Raw genomic sequence first — 19103 nt, 5'->3', positions numbered from 1 at the left:
CACATATCCTGCTAAACATTTCCTATCCACGTACCTGCCTAAATGTTTCTTGCACGTAATTATGCCCACCTCTACCATCTCCTCTGACAGCTAGTACCATAGACCCACCTCCCTCTATGTGAAGAACTTGCCCCTCAGATCCCCATTGAAACTTTCCACTTTAAACCTATGCCCTCCAGTTTTAGACTCCCCTACACTGGGGGAAAAAAGTCTGTGACTATCTGCTGCATCTATGCCCTTCGTAATTTTATAAACCACTATAAAATGTCGCCCCTCAGCCTCCATAATTCCAGTGAAAACAGTTCCAGCTTATCCAGCCTCTCATTATAACTCAAGCCCTCCAATCCTAGTAACATCCTTGTGAATCTTTTCTGCATCCTTTACAGCTTAATGACATCCTTTCTTTAGCTGGACGACCAGAACTACACACAGTACTCCGTGTGGTCTCACCAGTGTCTTGTATAATTGTAACATGACATGTCAACTCTTGTACTCAATGCCCTGACCAATGAAGGCAAGCGTGCCAAATGCTCTATTCACCACCATGTCTAATTATATTGCCACTTTCAGGGAACAATATACTTGTACCCCAAGGTCCTTTCTACAACAGTAAAATAAATGGGGGGATAAAAAAGCTTCTTATTGTGTGTTGTTTTGACAGTATTTGCTCAGTACTGCACCAGGTTACATGTTTGAGACTCTGGAGTGGGTAGTGAAGCCAGAGTGTGAACCAGCATTGGTGTGTGTACAAAAGTATGTTCAGTGTGAGAGAAAATTGGATGCATCTTGCATAGTTGTTATTCCTGGGCAGTACCTCAAGGTTGAGGATTATTAGTTCAAATCCAGTTCTGCAGGCTTTGATGTGGCTAGATCCTCACATGCAGCATCTGCAGGTACTGCCACAGGTAGGGCACGTAATATTTAATAGGGAAAGTACTGGGTTCAAAAAAATAAATGGCTGGAAGAATTTAGCACGTCAAACAGCAAAAGGGATAAAGGCAAAAAGTAGAGAAACAAAGGACTGCAGATGCTGGAATCTAGATGAAAAAAAACAAGATGTTGGAGGAACTCGGGTCTTGCAGCATCCGTGGAGAAAAGCAGGTGATCAACATTTTGGGTCAGGACCCTTCAGGACTGAAGATAGGAAAAGTGAAGCTCAATTTATTGGGGTGGGTGGGGGGGGCAGGGGTAGGTGGTGTGAGCAGCGCAGTGATAGGTGAACAAAATAGGGGAGGCGGGGTGGGCAAGTGGTGGTAGGTAGCTGCAGGCAAGAGGTAGTGATAGGCAGATGTGGGGGAGGAGGGGAGAGCAGATCCACCGGGGAATGGGTCAAAGGTATGGGGGGAGGGGAGGAGAGAGAAAAAAAACAAAAAAAAAGGTGAGGAGAAAAAAGAGAGAGAGGCTAGGAAAGGAAAGAAGAGGCAAGGTGGGGGTAGGGGGTTTGTTTACTTGAAGTGGGAGAATTTGATGTTCATTCCATTAGGCTATACGGTCCCAGGATGGAAGATGAGGTGTTGTTCCTCCAGTTTGCGTTTGAATTTCTCCTGACAATGGAGGAGACCGAGGACTGACGTATCAGTCAGCCTTTCGTAGGGGCCCCACTACCCAAGTATATCTTCCCGTCCCCACCCATTTCAGCCTTTCACAGGGATCCCACCACAAAGCATATCTTCCCATCCCCACTCCTTTCAGCCTTTCATAGGGACTCCACCACCAAGCATATAGAACATAAAACACTACAGCACAGCACAGTACAGGCTCTTCGGCCCACAATGTTGTGCAGAAATTTTATCCTGCTCTAAGATCTATCTAACCCTTCCCTCCCACATAGCCCCCTATTTTTCTATCATCCATGTGTCTGAGTCTCTTGAATGTCCCTAATATATTTGCCCCCACAACCTCTGCAGGCAGTGCATTCCATGCACCTACCATTCTCTGTGTAAAAAGAAAACTTGCCCCTGACATCCCCCTTATACCTTCCTCCAATCACCTTAAAATTATGTCCTTTCGTGTTAGCCATTGTAGCACTGGGAAAAAGTCTCTGACTGTCCACTCAATCTATGCCTCTTATCACCTTGTACACCTCTATCAAGTCACGTCTCATCCTCCTCCTCTCCAAAGAGAAAAGCCCTAGCTCACTCAACCTATCCTCATAAGACATGCTCTCCAATCCAGGCAACATCCTGGTAAATCTCCTCTGCACCCTCTCTAAAGCTTCCACATCCTTCTTATAATGAGGCGACCAGAACTGAACACAATACTTCAAGTGTGGTCTGACCAGAGTTCTATAGAGCTGCAACATCACCTCACTGCTCTTGAACTCAATACCCCGACTAATGAAGGCCAACCCTCCATACGCCGCCTTAACAACCCTATCGACCTGTGTGGCAAGCTTGAGGGATCTATGGATGTGGACCCCAAGATCCCTCTGTTCCTCCACACTGCTAAGGGTCCTGCCATTAACCTTGTATTCTGCCTTCAAATTTGATCTCCTGAAGTGTATCACTTCACACTTACTTGGGTTGAACTCCATCTGCCACTTCTCTGCCCAGCTCTGCATTCTATAACTATCCTGTTGTAATCTACAGCAACTTTCTACACTATCTGCAACACCACCAAACTTCATATCATCAGCAAACCTACTAACCCACCTTTCCACATCCTCATCCAAGTCATTTATAAAAATCACAAAGAGCAGGGGTCCCAGAACAGATACCTGTGTAACACCACTGGTCACTGACCTCCAGGCAGAATACTCTCCATCTACCACCACCCTCTGCCTTCTATGGGTGAGCCAATTCTGAATCTACATAGCCAAGTTTCCCTGGATCCCATGCCTCCTGACTTTCTGAATAAGCCTTCCATGAGGACCCTAATCAGACGCTTTAGTAAAATCCATGTACACCACATCCACTGCTCTACCTTCATCAATGTGCTTTGTCACGTCCTCAAAGAATTCAATCAGGCTTGTGAGGCACGACCTACCCCTCACAAAGCCATGCTGACTGTCCCTAATCAGCCAATGCTTCCCTAAATGCCCATAAATCCTGTCTCTAAGAATCTTCTCCAGTAATTTGCCCACCACTGAAGTAAGACTCACTGCTCTGTAATTCCCAGGGTTATCCCTACTCCCTTTCTTAAACAAGGGAACAACATTTGCTATCCTCCAATCATCTGGCACTACTCCTGTGGCCAGTGAGGACGCAAAGGTCATTGCCAAATGCACAGCAATCTCTTCTCTAGCTTCCCGTAATAATCTTGGATATATCCCATCCGGCCCCATTGACTTATCTATCCTAATGTTTTTCAATATTTCCAGCACACTTTTCTCACATCGACATGCCCTAGCGATCAACCTGTCATACACCATCCTCACAAACATCAAGGTCTCTCTCCCCCAGGTGAATACTGAAGCAAAGTATTCATTAAGGACCTCCCCTACCTCTGCTGACTCCAGGCACATGTTTCTTCTTTTATCCCTGATTGGTCCTACCCTCACTCTAGTCATCCTCATATTCTTCACATACATGTAGAATGCCTTGGGGTTTTCCTTGATCCTACTTGCCAAGGACTTCTCATGCCCCCTTCTAGCTCTTCTAAGTCCATTCTTAAGCTCCCTCCTGGCTACCTTGTAACTCGCCAGAGCCCTGTCTGATCCATGCTTTCTAAACCTCAGGTAAGCTTCTTTCTTCCTCTTGACAAGATATTCTACGTCGTGTCAACCATGGTTCCTTCACTCTACCATCCTTACCCTGCCTCAGTGTGACAAACCTATCCAGAGCCCCATGCAAGTATTCCTTAAACAACCTCCACACCTTACCCTCCCCACACCTTTCAGTCTTTCGTAGGGACCCACCACCAAGCATATCTTCCCCTCCCCATCCCTTTCAGCCTTTCGTAAGGACCGCACTCTCCACGACTCTTTAGTTCACTCCTCCCTCCCCACCCATCCCGGTCCCACCCTAAGGACTTTCCACTGCTCCTGCCATGAGTGTAACACCTGCCCTACACCACTTCCATCCAGGGACGCAAACAGTCCTTTCAGGTGAGGCAGAGATTTACCTGCACCTCCCTAATATGATCATCTGCATTCGATGCTCCAAGTGTGGCACTGATAAATCAGTCCTCAGCCTCCTCCATTGCCAGGAGAAATCCAAACGCAAGCTGGAGGACCTTGGGACCTTACAGCCTAATGGGATGAACGTCGAATTCTCCCACTTAGTAAACTCCACACACCCCCCCCCCCCCCCCCATCTTGCTGCTTCTTCCCTTTCCTCACCATTTTTTTGTTTTTTTATCTCTCTTCCTCTCCTCTCCTCCCCCCATTCCACCTGCCACCATACCTTTGACCCATCCCCTGATGGGTCTGCTCTCCCCTCTTCCCCCACATCTGCCCATCACTATCTCTTAACCTGCACCTACCTATCACCACCTGCCCACCCCGCCTCTCCTCTCTTATCCACCTATCACTGCTCTGTTTCTCCCCCTATATATTGGGCTTCCCCTTTTCCTATCTTCAGTCCTGAAGAAGGGTCCTGACCCAGAAAGCTATCTGCTTTTCTTCACGTATGCTGCATGCCCTGCTGAGTTCCTCCAGCATCTTGTTGTTTTCTCATGAAGGCATTTTGAACATTTCAGGTTGAAATCCTGCATCGGGACTACGGGCGGGTGTGTGTGGGGAGGGGAGGTGAGGTGAGGGAGGGTGTGGGTGAAGAGGAAAGATGGCCAGGATCTAGAAGTGCAGGGGAAAGGTGGGACGGGAGTTGATTGGTAATAGGTGGAACCAGATGGCAAAGGATACTGGGCAGATGAAGTCAAGCGGGGAGAGGGAGCAAAATGAAAAATGTGGATAAAAGATAAAATTGGAAACTTCAGTGTTAATGCCATTGTGTTGTAAGCAACCCAAGCGGAATATGAGGTGTTGTTGATCTAGTTTGTGTTTAGCCTCACTGTGGCAGTGGAGAAGCCAAGGACAGAAAGATCAGTGTGGGATTGGGATGGAGAGTTGAAATGACATGCAATTGGAACATCAAGATATTGTTGAGGCCAAAAAGCAGGTGCTTTGCAAAATGATCACCTACTCTATGCCTGATCTCACCGATGTAGAGGAGGCCACATCATGGGCAGCAAATGAAATAGATGAGGTTGGTGGAGGTGTGCATGAATCTTTGCCTCACTTGGAAGGGCTGTTTGGGTCCCTGGATGGTGGTGAGGCAGGGGTTGAAGGGATAAGTGTTGTACCAACTATGGTTGCAGGGGAAAGTGCCAGGGAACTGGGAGAGGTGGATGAGAAGGGATGAATGGACCAAAGAGTCATAGAGAGAGTGGCCCCTGCGGAAAGCAAAGGTGGGGGAGAGGTGAAGGTGTGACTGGTGTTGGGATCCTATTGGAGCTGGCAGAAATGGTGAAGGATAATATGCTGGATGCGGAGGCTATGGTATGAAAGGTGAGGACCAAGGGAGCCCTACATCTCTGTTCTGTGTAGGGAGAGGAGTTTGTGAGAGCAGACATGCAGGAAATGGAGGAAATGCATGTGAAGGCTCCATCAGCTGAAGCATAGGTGAAGCCATGTCTCCAGAAAAAGGAGGACATTTCCAGAGCTGAAAGCCTTATCTTGAGAACAGATGTGGCAGAGATGGAGAAACAGAGAAAAAGGGATGGTGTCCTTATAGGAGGCATAGTGGGAGGAGGTATAGTCAAGGTAGCTATGGAGGTTGGTGGATTTATAGTGAAGAGCTAGTTTGCCTCTTGAGATGGATACAGAGAGATCCAGAAAAGGGAGAGAAGCGTCAGAGATAATCCAGGTGAATTTGAAGGCAAGGTTGAAGTTGGTGGCAAAGGTGATAAGATTGATGAGTTCCACATGCATGCAGGAAGCAGCACTAATGCAGGTTCCATAAGATAGGAATTATTCTGGTAGCTCTTTTTTGAACCACATCAGCAACCTTGTTGAGTTGGATGGTGGGGGTGGTCAAAACTAGGCAAGATGCTCTAACTGCAGTCTGATCACCTTTGTTGTACAGCAGATGGTTATGTTAACAAAGCTGTTCTGGCTTGAAAATGAACTTCTCACCCTCAGACCTCGCTGATAGGGTCCAATGTGGGAAAGTGTGAGGTTATGCACTTCAGTAAGAGGAACATAAAGGCAGACTATTGTCTAAATGGACAAAGATTGCAGATGAGTGAATATCAGGGGGATCTAGGTGTCTTGTACACATACAGCAAAAAAACTAGCAGGCAGGTGCTGCAAATGGTTAGAAATGCAAATGGCATATTGGCCTTTATTGCAAGAGGATTGGAGTGTAGAAATAGGGAAGTTCTGTCACAGTGTGCAAAGCACTGGTGAGGCCACATCTGAAGAACTGTCCACAGTTTTGATCTGCATATTTAAGAAATGATGTACTGGCACTGGAGGCAGTGCCAAAGAAATTTACTCGGCCGTTTCCTGGGTTGAGAGGCTTGTCCTATTACCTGAAGAAATTAGATCTATCCCGAATAAGAGGACGTAGGTACAAGATTGCAGGGTAGTCTTTTAAAATGAGGAACATAAGATCTACCTCTCACAGAGGGTGATGAATCTCTGGAATTCTCTACCCCAGAGGGTTGTGGAGGCTAGGTCATTCAGGATATTTAAAGTCACTATATTTTGGAAAGATCAGGGAATTGAGGGGGCTGGGAACTGGCACAGAAGAGAAGATGAGGCTTGGGGCAGGTCAGTCGTGATCATACTGAATGCTGGGGCAGGCTTGAGGGGCCGAGTGGCCTACTCCTACTTGTATTTCTTGGGTTGTTTCCTATTTGCAGAACAGCCCCATGTTCATTTGTTCTTTAACAGTGGTGGTGTTGAAGAACTATTCCGCTATTGTAACATAACACTGATTTCTTCATTCTGTTCCTCCCAGTACTGCTGGCGGTGGACAGGTTTCAGCTTCGGGTTTGACCTGCTGGTTACGTATACAAATCGATTTATTATATTTAAGAGGAACACACTGAGCCAGCCCTGCAATGGGTCCGTGAGTCTGCTGCCTCGTAGAAACATCGCCTATAGGTAAGGGTTTGACAGAAGCAGCCACGTTTTATTCAGGACGCGTGACAGGGATGGTTGAGTTTCTTCTTGAGCTAATCTCCCAGTCTGTTACCATGGGAAGCATATAATATATGCTCCTTTCACAATAACTATTAAATATCTGATTCAGATCAAAATGAAATCACCTGTTGGAGGGAGAGAAGGAAGAATCCTGGTGAGAGGCGTTTGCATATTGCTTATTATGATTTGAAGACGAAGTGACTTGTTTTTGAATAAAGCCTATTTGGACGATTTATTGACAGCTAAGTAGAAAAAAATGACCATTGCAAATGCACTAGTGATTGGCAACATTAGGAAGCATCTAGAAGATCAGGCCCAGGACAAGATCATTTATCTAAAAGCCATCTCGACTAAAATTGTAGTGAAATGCTGTGCTTAAATGACTTAAACTATGTCTCTGAAAATTTTGCAAATGTTGTATTGAATTTGCATCATAAAATATGCAGCAATTTCAACCTGTTTGTCATCACTGTTTTGCTTGCACCACCGTACTATTTGAAGTAACATTTAAAATTCATGTTTAGAGTCATAGAATCCTACAGCACAGAAGCAGGCCCTTCGGCCCATCTACTCCATGCTGGCCTGGTTTTCTGCCTAGTCCCATCTACCTGCACCTGCACCATAGCCCTCCATACCTCTCTCATCCATGCACCTGTCCAAACTTCTCTTAAATGTTACAGTTGAACTCGTGTCTTCCATTTCCGCTGCAGCTCGTTCCACACTCGCACCACCCTCTGAGTGAAGTAGTTCCCCCTCAGATTCCCCTTAAATATTTCACCTTTCACCCCACATCTATGTCCTCTAGTTCTAGTCTCACCAAACCTGAGGGGAAAAAGCCTGCATGCATTCACCCTATCTATACCCCTTTCAAGCTTATCGATATCTTTCCTGTAGGTAGGTGACCAGAACTGCACACAATACTACAAATTCGGCCTCACCAACGACTCAGTGCCCTGATTTATGAAGGCCAGTACGCCAAAAGCTTTTTTTATGACCCTATCTATCTGTGATGTCACTTTCAAGGAATTATAGATCAGTATTACCAAGTCCCTTTGTTTTACCACACACCTCAGTGCCCTATCATTCACTGTTTAACTCTTACCCTGGTTTGTCCTCCCAAAGTGCATCACCTCGCACTTGTCTGCATTAAATTCCATCTGCCATTTTTCAACCCATTTTCCTAGCTGGTCCAGATCATGCTGCAAGCTTTGTTGGCCTTCCTCGCTGTCCACTACGCCCCCTATCTTGGTGTCATCTGAAAATTTGCTGATCCAGTTTACCACATTATCATCTAAATCATTAATTTAGATGATAAACAACAACAGGCCCAGCACCGATCCCTGCACACACCACTAGTCATAGGCCTCCAGTCAGAGAGACAACCACCTACTACCACTCTCTGGCTTCTCCCACAAAGCCAACGTTGAATCCAATTAACAACTTTGTCCTGAACGCCAAGTGACTTAACCTTCTGGACCAGCCTCCCATGTGTGACTTTGTCTATATGGATTTCAGTAAGGCCTTTGACAATATCCAACACCTTTTCTTGATCAACCTTCCTGGTAAGCTCCTCAAAAAACTCTATAAGATTGGTCAGATATGACCTATTACGCACAAAGCCATGTTCACTATCCCTAATCAGGCCCTGTCTATCCAAATACTTATATATCCTGTCCCTCAGAATACCTTCCAAAAATTTACCCTCGACCGACCTCAGGCTCACCGCTCCATAATTTCCCGGCTTATTCTTAAAACCTTTCTAAATAATGGAACAAAATTAGCCTCCAGTCCTCCAGCACCTCACCAGTGGTTAAGGATGTTCGAAATATCTCCGCTAGGGCTCCTGCAATATCTGCACTAGCCTCCCACAAGGTCTGAGGGGACAACTCGTAAGGCCCTGGGGATTAATCCACGTTAATTCACCTCAAGACAGCAAGCACCTCCTTTTCTGTAATCCGGACACAGTCCATGACTTCACTACTCTTTTTCCTCAGTTCTATAGACTCTCTGTCTGTCTCTCGAGTAAATATAGATGCAAAAAATTCATTTAAGACCTCCCCCATCCCTTTTGGCTCCACGCATAGATGACAACACTGATCTTCAAGGGGACCAAATTTTTCTCTTACTATCCTTTGATACCAATGATATAGGCAGGAAAAGTCCTGCAAAGTGAGTTCAGGGAGTTAGATGCTAAGTTAAAAGACAGGACCTCCAAGGTGGTGATCTCAGGACTGCTACCCATGCCACGTGCTGGTGAGGCAAGAAATAGGAAGATCATATAGTTTAACTCAGCAGATGGTGCAGGAGGGAGGATTTCACAGTTTTAGATTATTGGGCTGTCTTCCAGGGCAGGTGGGATCTGTACAAATGCGATGGTTTGCACCTGAACTGGAGGGAGACTAATATCCTTGTGGGAAGGTTTGCTGTTGCTGCTCGGGGGAGGTTTAGACTAGAGCTGCAGGGGCGTGGGAACCAGATGGGCAGGGCAGCAAGTGGAGAGGCTGTGGGGAAAGTAGATGTTAAGACTGAGCAAAGATGGAAACTCAAAGATTGAACATAGTGGGACAAATGTTCTGAGTTGCGTCTATTTCAATGCAAGAAGTATTGCAGGTAAGGCAGACGAACTTAGAGCATGGATCCGTATGTGGAATTATGTTGTAGCCATTAGTGAGACTTGGTTGCAGGAGGGGCAGGGCTGGCCACTCAGTGTTCTGGAGTTCTGTTGTTTTAGACATGATGGGGGGGAGGTGTTAAAGGGGGAGGGGTGATCATGACCTCTGGCTGCTCACCCTCCCCCTTAAGGGTGCTATTGACTTGATCCGAGACATCTCTGACCCTGGCACCTGGGAGGTGACATTCCATCCGAGAGTCTTGTTCTTGTCCACGGAACCTCCTGTCTGCTCCCCTGACCTATCACTACTGCTCGCCTCTTCTCCCCCCTTCCCTTCTGAGCCAAAAAGACAGAATCGGTGCCTGCCTGGCACCAAACTAGAGACTCTGGGGAAGAGGTGTTTGGCTCTCAAATAGAGAAAGCTTGTAGTCGGTACGAGAGGGAGGAAAGGCAGGTGATAGAGAAGGAACGTGCTCAGACCGACGGTTTGAGATGTGTCTATTTTAACGCAAGGAGTATAGTGAACAAGGCAGATGAGCTTAAAGCTTGGATAAATATTTGGAGCTACGATGTGGTGGCCGTTACAGAGATTTGGATGGCTCGGACAGGAATGGTTACTTCAAGTGCTGGGTTTTAGATGTTTCAGAAAGGACAGGGAGCGAGGCAAAAGAGGTGGGGAAGTGGCACTGTTGATCAGAGTGTCATGGCTACAGAAAAGGTGGACGTTATGGAGGGACTGTCTACGGAATCTCTGTGGGTGGAGGTTAGGCCCCTTCTCTGTGGGAAGGGGTCAATAACTTTACTGGGTGTTTTTTATAGGCCGCCCAATAGTAACAGGGATATCGAGGAGCAGGTAGGGAAGCCGATCCTAGAAAGGTGCAATAATAAGAGTTGTTGTGATGGGAGATTTTAATTTCCCAAATATCGATCAGCATCTCCGTGCAGTGAGGGGTTTAGATGAGGTGGAGTTTAAGTGTGCTCAGGAGGGATTCTTGACACAGTATGTGGATAGGCCTACAAAAGGAGAGGCTGTGCTTGATTTGGTATTGGGAAATGAACCTGGTCAGGTGTCAGATCTCTCAGTGGGGAGAGCATTTTGGAGATAGTGATCATAATTCTATCTCCTTTACGATAGCATTGGAGAGAAATAGGAACAGACAGACTAGAAAGGTGATTAGTTGGAGTAAAGGGAATTATGAGGCGCTCGGGCAGGAAATTGGAAGCTTAAATTGGGAACAAATGTTGTCAGGGAAAAGTACGGAAGAAATGTGGCAAATATTCAGGGGATATTTGTGTGGAGTTCTGCATAGGCATGCTCCAGTGAGACAGGGAAGTTACAGTAGGATACAAGAACCTTGGTGTACAAAGGCTATAATAAATCCAGTCAAAAGGAAAAGAAAAGCTTACAAAAGGTTCAGAGAGCTAGGTAATGTCAGAGATCTGGAAGAGTATAAGGCTAACAGGAAGGAGCTTAAGAAGGAAATTAGGGGAGCCAGAAGGGGACATGAGAAGGCCTTGGCAGGCAGGATTAAGGAAAACCCCAAGGCATTCTACAAGTGTGTGAAGAGCAAGAGGGTAAGATGTGAAAGAATAGGACCTATCAAGTGCAACAGTGGGAAAGTGTGTATGGATCCGGAAGAAATAGCAGAGATACTTAATGAATACATCAGTATTCACTACAGAAAAAGATCTGGGTGATTGTAGTGAGGACTTGCAGCAGGCCGAAAAGCTTGAGCAAGTAGGTATTAAGAAAGAGGAGGTGCTGGAACTTTTGGAAAGTATCAAGTTGGATAAGTCGCTGGGACCGGATGAGATGTACCCCCAGGCTGCTGTGGGAGGCGAGGGAGGGGATTGCGGAGCCTCTGACGATGATCTTTGCATCATCGATGGAGATGGGAGAGGTTCCGGAGGATTGGAGGGTTGTGGATGTTGTTCTCTTATTCAAGAAGGGGAGTAAAGATAGCCCAGGAAATTATAGACCAGTGAGTCTTACTTCAGTGTTTGGTAAGATGATGGAGAAGATCCTGAGAGACAGGATTTATGAACATTTGGACAGGTATAATATGACTAGGAATAGTCAGCATAGCTTTGTCAAGGGCAGGTCCTGCCTTACGAGCCTGATTGAATTTTTTGAGGATGTGACTAAACACATCAATGAAGGGAGAGCAGTAGATGTAGTGTTTCTGGACTTCAGCAAGGTGTTTGATAAGGTACCCCATACAAGGCTTATTGAGAAAGTAAGGAGGCATGGTATCTAAGGGGACATTGCATTGTGGATCCAGAACTGGCTGGCCCACAAAAAGCAAAGAGTGGTTGTTGAAGGGTCGTATTCTGCATGGAGGTCGGTGACCAGTGGTGTACCTCGGGTCTGTTCTAGGACCCTTACTCTTTATGATTTTTATAAATGACCTGGATGAGGAAGTGGAGGGATGGGTTCATAAGTTTGTGGATGACACAAAGGTTGGAGGTGTTATGGATAGTATGGAGGGCTGTCAGAGGTCACAGCGGGACATAGGATGCAAAGCTGGGCTGAGAAGTGGCAGATGGAGTTCAACCCAGATAAGTGTGAACTGGTTCATTTTGGTAGGTCAAATATGATGGCAGAATATAATATTAATGGTAGGACTCTTGATTGTGGAGGATCAGAGGGATCTTGGGGTCGGAGTCCATAGGACGCTCAAAGCAGCTGCACAAGTTGACTCTGGTGAAGAAGGCATATGGTGTATTGTCCTTCATCAATCATGGAACTGAATTTAGGAGCCGAGAGGTAATGTTGCATCTATATAGGACCCTGGTCAGACCCCACTTGGAGTACTGTGCTCAGTTCTGTTCACCTCACTACAGGAAGGATGTGGAAGCCATAGAACGGGTGCAGAGGAGATTTACAAGGATGCTGCCTGGATTGCGGAGCATGCCTTAAGAAAGCAGGTTGAGGGAACTCGGCCTTTTCTCTTTGGAGCGACGGAGGATGAGGGGGGACCTGATAGAGGTATATAAGATGATGAGAGGCATTGATCGGGTAAATAGTCAGAGGCCTTCCCCCAGGGCTGAAATGGTTCCCACAAGAGGACATAGGTTTAAGGTGCTGGGGAGTAGGTATAGAGATGTCAGGGGTAAGTTTTTTTACTCAAGAGAGTGGTGAGTGGGTGGAATGGGCTACCGGCAATGGTGGTGGAGACGGATACGATAGGGTCTTTTAAGAGACTTTTGGATAGGTACATGGAGATGAGAAAAATAGAGGGCTATAGGTCTCTAAGGTAGGGACATGTTCGGCACAGCTTTGTGGGCCAAAGGGCCTGAATTGTGCTGCAGGTTTTCTATGTTCTATGTTCACTGTGGCTTTCCCCTGGTTAACCATCCCCTGCCCCAGGGGAACAGCCACAGGGGTGCCCTGCACTGACTGCCTGTTCCCTTTCCCACTCCTAACAGTCACCCAGCTACCTGCCTCCTCCAACTTGGATGTGACTGCTTCCCTGTGACTCCTGTCTATCTGAAAGTCCTCCAGCTCCAGTTCCCTAACACAGTCCTTAGGGAGCTGCAACCAGATGCACTTATCACATCATGCAAGGGGAGCATACCATTGCCCTGGCTCACTGACAATGGATAATGAATGTTGGGAGGATTTCTATATCCAGTTTAAATACTATCCACATACTTAAAGAGGCTGTTAAAGATGTGCAGCAGACCAACAGGCATGTAGAAAATGCCATGGTGTTTTCAGATGTTGTTGCCAAGAAGCCACATATATATGAGAAATAGAAGGGAGCCACTGATCGATCCATTGGAAATACCAGAAGATTTCGTTCAGAAATACGAAGAAAAGCCATTGCTGGTGTTTCTGTGGCTGTGACCAGAGAAAGAAAGGAACAAGGCAAGTGCAGTCCTAGTCAATTGCATTACAGTAGAGAGGCATTGATGGAGGACAATGTGATCAGCCATGTCAAAATCTGCAGGTAGTTTGAGAAGAAAAATGAGATAGGCTGCCTTTGTGAAATAATCACATGAGCTGTCATTAGCCACTTTGATACTGAAGAAATGTTAATCAGAGGGATTCAGAAATAGAATTCTGGTTTAGGGAAACATGGGTACAAATTGGGAAGGCAACTGACATGTTTAAAAATTATGGTAAGGGAAGTAACATTGACAGTAGGTTATGACTTTATAAGGCAGCTGAATGCAGGGCATCGAGTATGGGGTAACAAAGATCAAGGATGCATAAGAGGCCAGGGTGTGAAGAGTTCAGAGATCATGAGAGTTTCTACATGTAAAGATCCCAGAGGTAGAAAGGACATGAAGGAGTAATCGTTCCACTGGTAGATCAGGCCTCAAGGGTAAAGTTCTCCCTCATTTATTGAGAAGTAATCTTAAAGTAATATGATCTCTTTCTAAAATACCAGATACAAACACTCGTTGGTTCTTGATAAATTCTTTCAATTTTGTGGATTTTAAATGACTTCCATTATCTCTTACCTGATGTATAAGAACATTATAGAGTAGCTGTAATTAAAAAGTCTAATTAAATGTCTCAATGAAAGAGGTGAGGAGTGATGATTCAATTGCACTGCAGAATAGAATTTTAATTACAAAGCACATTCAAATGTTGATGCAGCAGGAAGTTGGGTTTGTGTAATTCTTTGGAGAGTTTATGACTCTAAAGCTGCACTTTCTCGCAAATCACAGTTAAATTAGGGGCTGAAGCCCTAATGTGGCCCAGGTATTGTTAGAACATTGCTTCATAGGTAACAGGGAAATTGATGTGCTCACAATTTAGAGATGCAAATTCCAATCCAATGCATGATGTCACGTGGCTCAGGGATGAGATCAGTTGGGTGAATAAAATCCATTTTGAAACAATTCAGAACTGAGTTTGGAATTTATCCTTGGTCACTTGTGCCAGACACACAATTTAGCAGTGGTGGTGCATTGCACTGCTTCCAGAATTAATTTTTTATTGAGGCCAGTTTCAATGCATATCTGCCATTTTATATTTAGTACAAGTAATAAAATGCAGATTTCTACTTCTTTGTCTGCTGTAGAGTCATGGAGTTGTACAATAAGAAAAGGGCCCTCCGGCACACCACATCCATGCTGACCTTTTGGCCCATCTACACTAATCCCATTTGCCCTCATTGGGTCCATATACTTCTATGCCTTGCCTACTTTAGTGCCTGTCTAAATGTTTCATAAATGTAGTGATTGTATCTGACTCCACCAGCTCTCCTGGTAGCAAGTTCCAAATATCAGCTATGTGTAAAAACAAAACTTAGTGTCATGCTATTGCAGTGCCAACAACCCAGTTCAGTTCTGCCACTGTATGTAAGGAGTTTGTGCGTTCTCCCCGTGTCTGCGTGTGTTTCCTCCAGGTGCCTCGGTTTCCTCCCACGTTCCAAAGACGTACAGGTTAGGAGCTGTGGGCATACTATGTTGGTGCCAGAAGAGTGGAGCAGATTTCCAGTAACGCAAAAAGACACATTTCACTATGTGTTTCAATGTACGTGTGACTAATAAATAAATATCTTCTTTAAAACTCCTTTCTCTTACCTTAAACCTATGCCCTCTTGTTTTTGATGATAAAAAGATTCTATCTACTCTCTCTGTGCCTCTTATAATTTTATGTACTTCTATCAGGTCACTCCTCAGCCTCATTCACTCCACAGAAAACAAACCCAGCCTGTCTGATCTCTTCCCATAACTAATGTCCTCTAATCCAGTCAACATCCTGGTGAATCTCCTCTGCACTCTCTCCAGTGCAATCACATCCTTTCTATACTGTGGCAACCAGAACTGCTGACAGACCTCTGTTGTGGCTTTCAAGGAACTATGGACTTGAATGCCAAGTTCCCTCTGTTGATCAGTATTCCTTTGTGCCCTACCATTTGCTGTGTATGTTCCACCCCATTTGACTTCCCAAAATGCATCACCTCACGCTTATCGGGATTAAAGTCACCTGCCGATGCTCTGCTCTGCCCAACTTTCCATCTGATCTATATCCTGTTGTAGCCGTAGATAACCTTTCTCATTATTCACTACACCACCAATGTTCATGTCATCTGGAAATTTACTAGTCATGGCTCCCATATTCACATCCAAGTCATGAATGTATATCACAAATAACAAGGTTCCTAACACCAATCTCTGCAGTACACCATTGGTCACAGACTTCCCATCAGAAAAACATCCTTGCATCACTACCCTCTGCCTCCTACCACCAAGCCAATTATGGGTCCGATTAGTCAGCTCACTTTGGATCCCTTGTGCCTTAACCTCTGGACCAGCCCACCATGCGAAACCTTATCAACTGCCCCACTGAAGTCCGTATAGACAATGTTTATTGCCCTGTCTTCATCGGTTGTCTTAGTTACCTCCTCAAAAGACTCAAATCAAATTAGTGAGGCAGGATTTCTCCCACACAAGCACCAGTGACTATCCCTGATTAGTCCCTGCCTTTCCAAATGTACATAAATCCTGTCCCTTGGAATTTCTCCAATAATTTCCCTACCACAGACCTACAGTTCACTCACCTATAGTTAGCTGGCTTATCCCCGTTGCCCTTCTTAGATAAAGGAACAACATTAGCTATCCTCCAGTCTTCTGGTACTTCACCTGCGATTTATGAAGATGTAAAGATTTCCGTCAAGGCTCCAGCAATCTCCTCCATTGTTTTCCATAGTAACCTGGGATAGATCTCATCCAGCCCCGGGGATTTATCAACCCCTCAGTGTCCCATATTTCAGAGGACATTACAATCTATAATCTTATAACGTTTTCCTAGAGAATCCTAACTGGAATCAGGTTTCAGTTAACTTATCCTAGTGCATACCATCCAAAGAATAATTGGTACAGAACTGCTTTAAAAAATTTGTGCTTCTGAGAGGCAGTCACCAAAGATTAGCACTACCACTGACCAAGCTTCACTCACCTCTACCAATACATTTTTAGAAGTGACTCAGTCAAATTTTAACTGTTTATTCTCCTGTAAGGTGCTTCAGGACATTAAAGATGCTGTATCAATGTGATTTATTGTTTTGTTTTTGAGCTTTACTGAGTAATATAGTGTGCTGGTTACTCACTGTAAGAATCAGGGATTGCCTTAGTATTAAAGACATGAGTCCAGAACGTTGATGTGCTTTGGGAGGATGAGAAGCTAGGAACAGGAATGGGCTGTTTAGCTTCTGAAATTCTTCCACCATACAAAGAGATCATGTCTGATTCTTTTCTTTTAGTATTGGTATTGGTTTATTATTGTCACTTGTACCGAGGTACAGTGAAAAACTTGTCTTGCATACCAATCGCACAGGTCAATTCATTACCCAGTGCTGTTACATTGAGATAGCACAGAGTGCATAGACGTAGTACAGGTAAAAACAATTACAGTACAGAGTAAAGTGTCACAGCTGCAGAGAAAGTGCAGTGCAATAAGGTGCAAGGTCACAACAAGGTAGATCGTGAAGTCATAGTCCACTCATTGTATAAGGGAACCGTTCAATAGTCTTATCACAGTGGGGTAGAAGCTGTCCTTCAGTCTGGTGGTATGTGCCCTCAGGCTCCTGTATCTTCTACCTGATGGAAGAGGAGAGAAGAGAGAATATCTCGGGTGGGTGAGGTCTTTGATTATGCTGGCTGCTTTACCAAGACAACGAGAGGTAAAGACAGAGTCCAAGGAGGGGAGGCTGGTGTCCGTGATGCGCTGGGCTGTGTCCACAACTCTCTGCAGTTTCTTGCGGTCCTGGGCAGAGCAGTTGCCGTACCAAGCTGTGCTGCATTCAGACAGGATGCTTTCTATGGTGCATCTGTAAAAGTTGGTGAGAGTCAAAGGGGACAAACCAAATTTCTTTAGCCTCCTGAGGAAGTAGAGGCGCTGGTGAGCTTTCTTGTCCGTAGCATCTACGTGACTTGACCAGGACAGGCTGTTGGTGATGTTCACTCCCAGGAACTTGAAGCTCTCAACCCCCTCGACCTCAGCACCATTGATGTAAACAGGTACATGTACACCACCCCCTCTCCTGAAGTCAATGACCAGCTCTTTTGTTTTGTTGACATTGAGGGAAAGGTTATTTTCATGACACCATTCCACTAAGCTCTCTATCTCCTTCCTGTACTCCGACTCATCGCTGTTTGAGATACGGCCTACAACGGTGGTATCATCTGCAAACTTGTAGATGGAGTTAGAGCAGAATCTGGCCACAGAGTCATGAATGTTTAGGGAGTAGAGGGCTGAGGACACAGCCTTGTGGCGCACCAGTGTTGAGAATAATCATGCTGGAAGTATTGCTGCCTATCCTCATTGACTGCAGTCTCTTTGTTAGAAAATCAAGGATTCAGTCACAGAGGGAGGTGTTGAGTCCTAGGTGTCGGAGTTTGGTTACAAGCTTGCTTCGGATTATTGTATTGAAGGCAGAGCTGTATTAATCACCTGCCCTAATTTTTATACCTTTGGTTAAAAAAAAGGTACTGATCAAATTCAAAAATATTGATCGTTGGCTTGGAGACACAAGAGATGCAGATGCTGGAACAAACAATCTGCTGGAGGAACTCAGTGGGTTGAGCAGCATCTCTGAGGGTTATGGCAGAGCTTACATGCCATAACAGGCTATAAGACAAAGACGGGCTGCGTAGTTAACAACAGCGCATCCCTTCCTGATGAACTTAACGCATTCTATGTGCATTTTGAACAGAAGGGAAGTGGATTGTCACCATCCACCCTGACAGCCTCCAATGCTGCTGAACCTGTGATCATAGTTGAGGACGTAAGATCAGTCTTCCGGAGAGTGAACACGAGGAAGCCACCTGGCCCAGATGGTGTCACTGGCTGTGTGCTCAGACCTTGTGCTGATCAGCTGGCAGAAGTATTTGCAGACATATTTAACCGCTCCCTGCTTCAATCTCAGGTTCCCACCTGTTTTAAGATGACCACTATCATCCCTGTACCGAAGAAAAGCAAGGTAAAATGCCTCAGTGACTACCGACCAGTGGCTCTGACATCCACCATCATGAAGTGCTTTGAGAGATTGGTCATGGCACGCATCAACTCCAGCCTCCCAGACAATCTTGACCCACTGCAATTCGCCTATCGCCGAAACTGGTCTACAGCCGACGCCATCTCCCTGGCCCTACACTCAGCTCTGGAGCATCTGGACAGTAAAGACACCTACTTTAGACTATTGTTTATTAACTACAGCTCTGCCTTCAATACAATAATCCCAAGCAAGCTTGTCACCAAACTCAGAGACCTAGGGCTCAACACCTCTCTCTGTAAATGGATCCTTGACTTTCTAACCAACAGACTGTAATCAGTGAGGACAGGCAGCAATACCTCAGGCACGATTATTCTCAACACTGGTGCCCCACAAGGCTGCATCCTCAACCCTCTGTTCTATTCCCTATACACTCATGACTGTGTGGCCA

The 19103-nt window shown here is 45.5% G+C and overlaps 1 protein-coding gene across 1 annotated transcript in view; it reads left to right on the top strand.

Moving 5' to 3' along the window:
• gmcl1 (germ cell-less, spermatogenesis associated) overlaps positions 1–19103 on the top strand; it is a 138174-nt gene that overhangs the window by 94846 nt on the left and 24225 nt on the right. Inside the window, exon 12 of the mRNA XM_052040840.1 lies at positions 6903–7048. Within this exon, the coding sequence (XP_051896800.1) occupies positions 6903–7048 (146 nt within the window). The remainder of the gene's footprint in view (positions 1–6902; positions 7049–19103) is intronic.

The sequence above is a fragment of the Pristis pectinata genome, chromosome 29 (assembly GCF_009764475.1).
Source record: "Pristis pectinata isolate sPriPec2 chromosome 29, sPriPec2.1.pri, whole genome shotgun sequence".
Classification (NCBI taxonomy): Eukaryota; Metazoa; Chordata; class Chondrichthyes; order Rhinopristiformes; family Pristidae; genus Pristis; species Pristis pectinata.
This window is presented reverse-complemented; position numbering and strand designations above follow the sequence as displayed.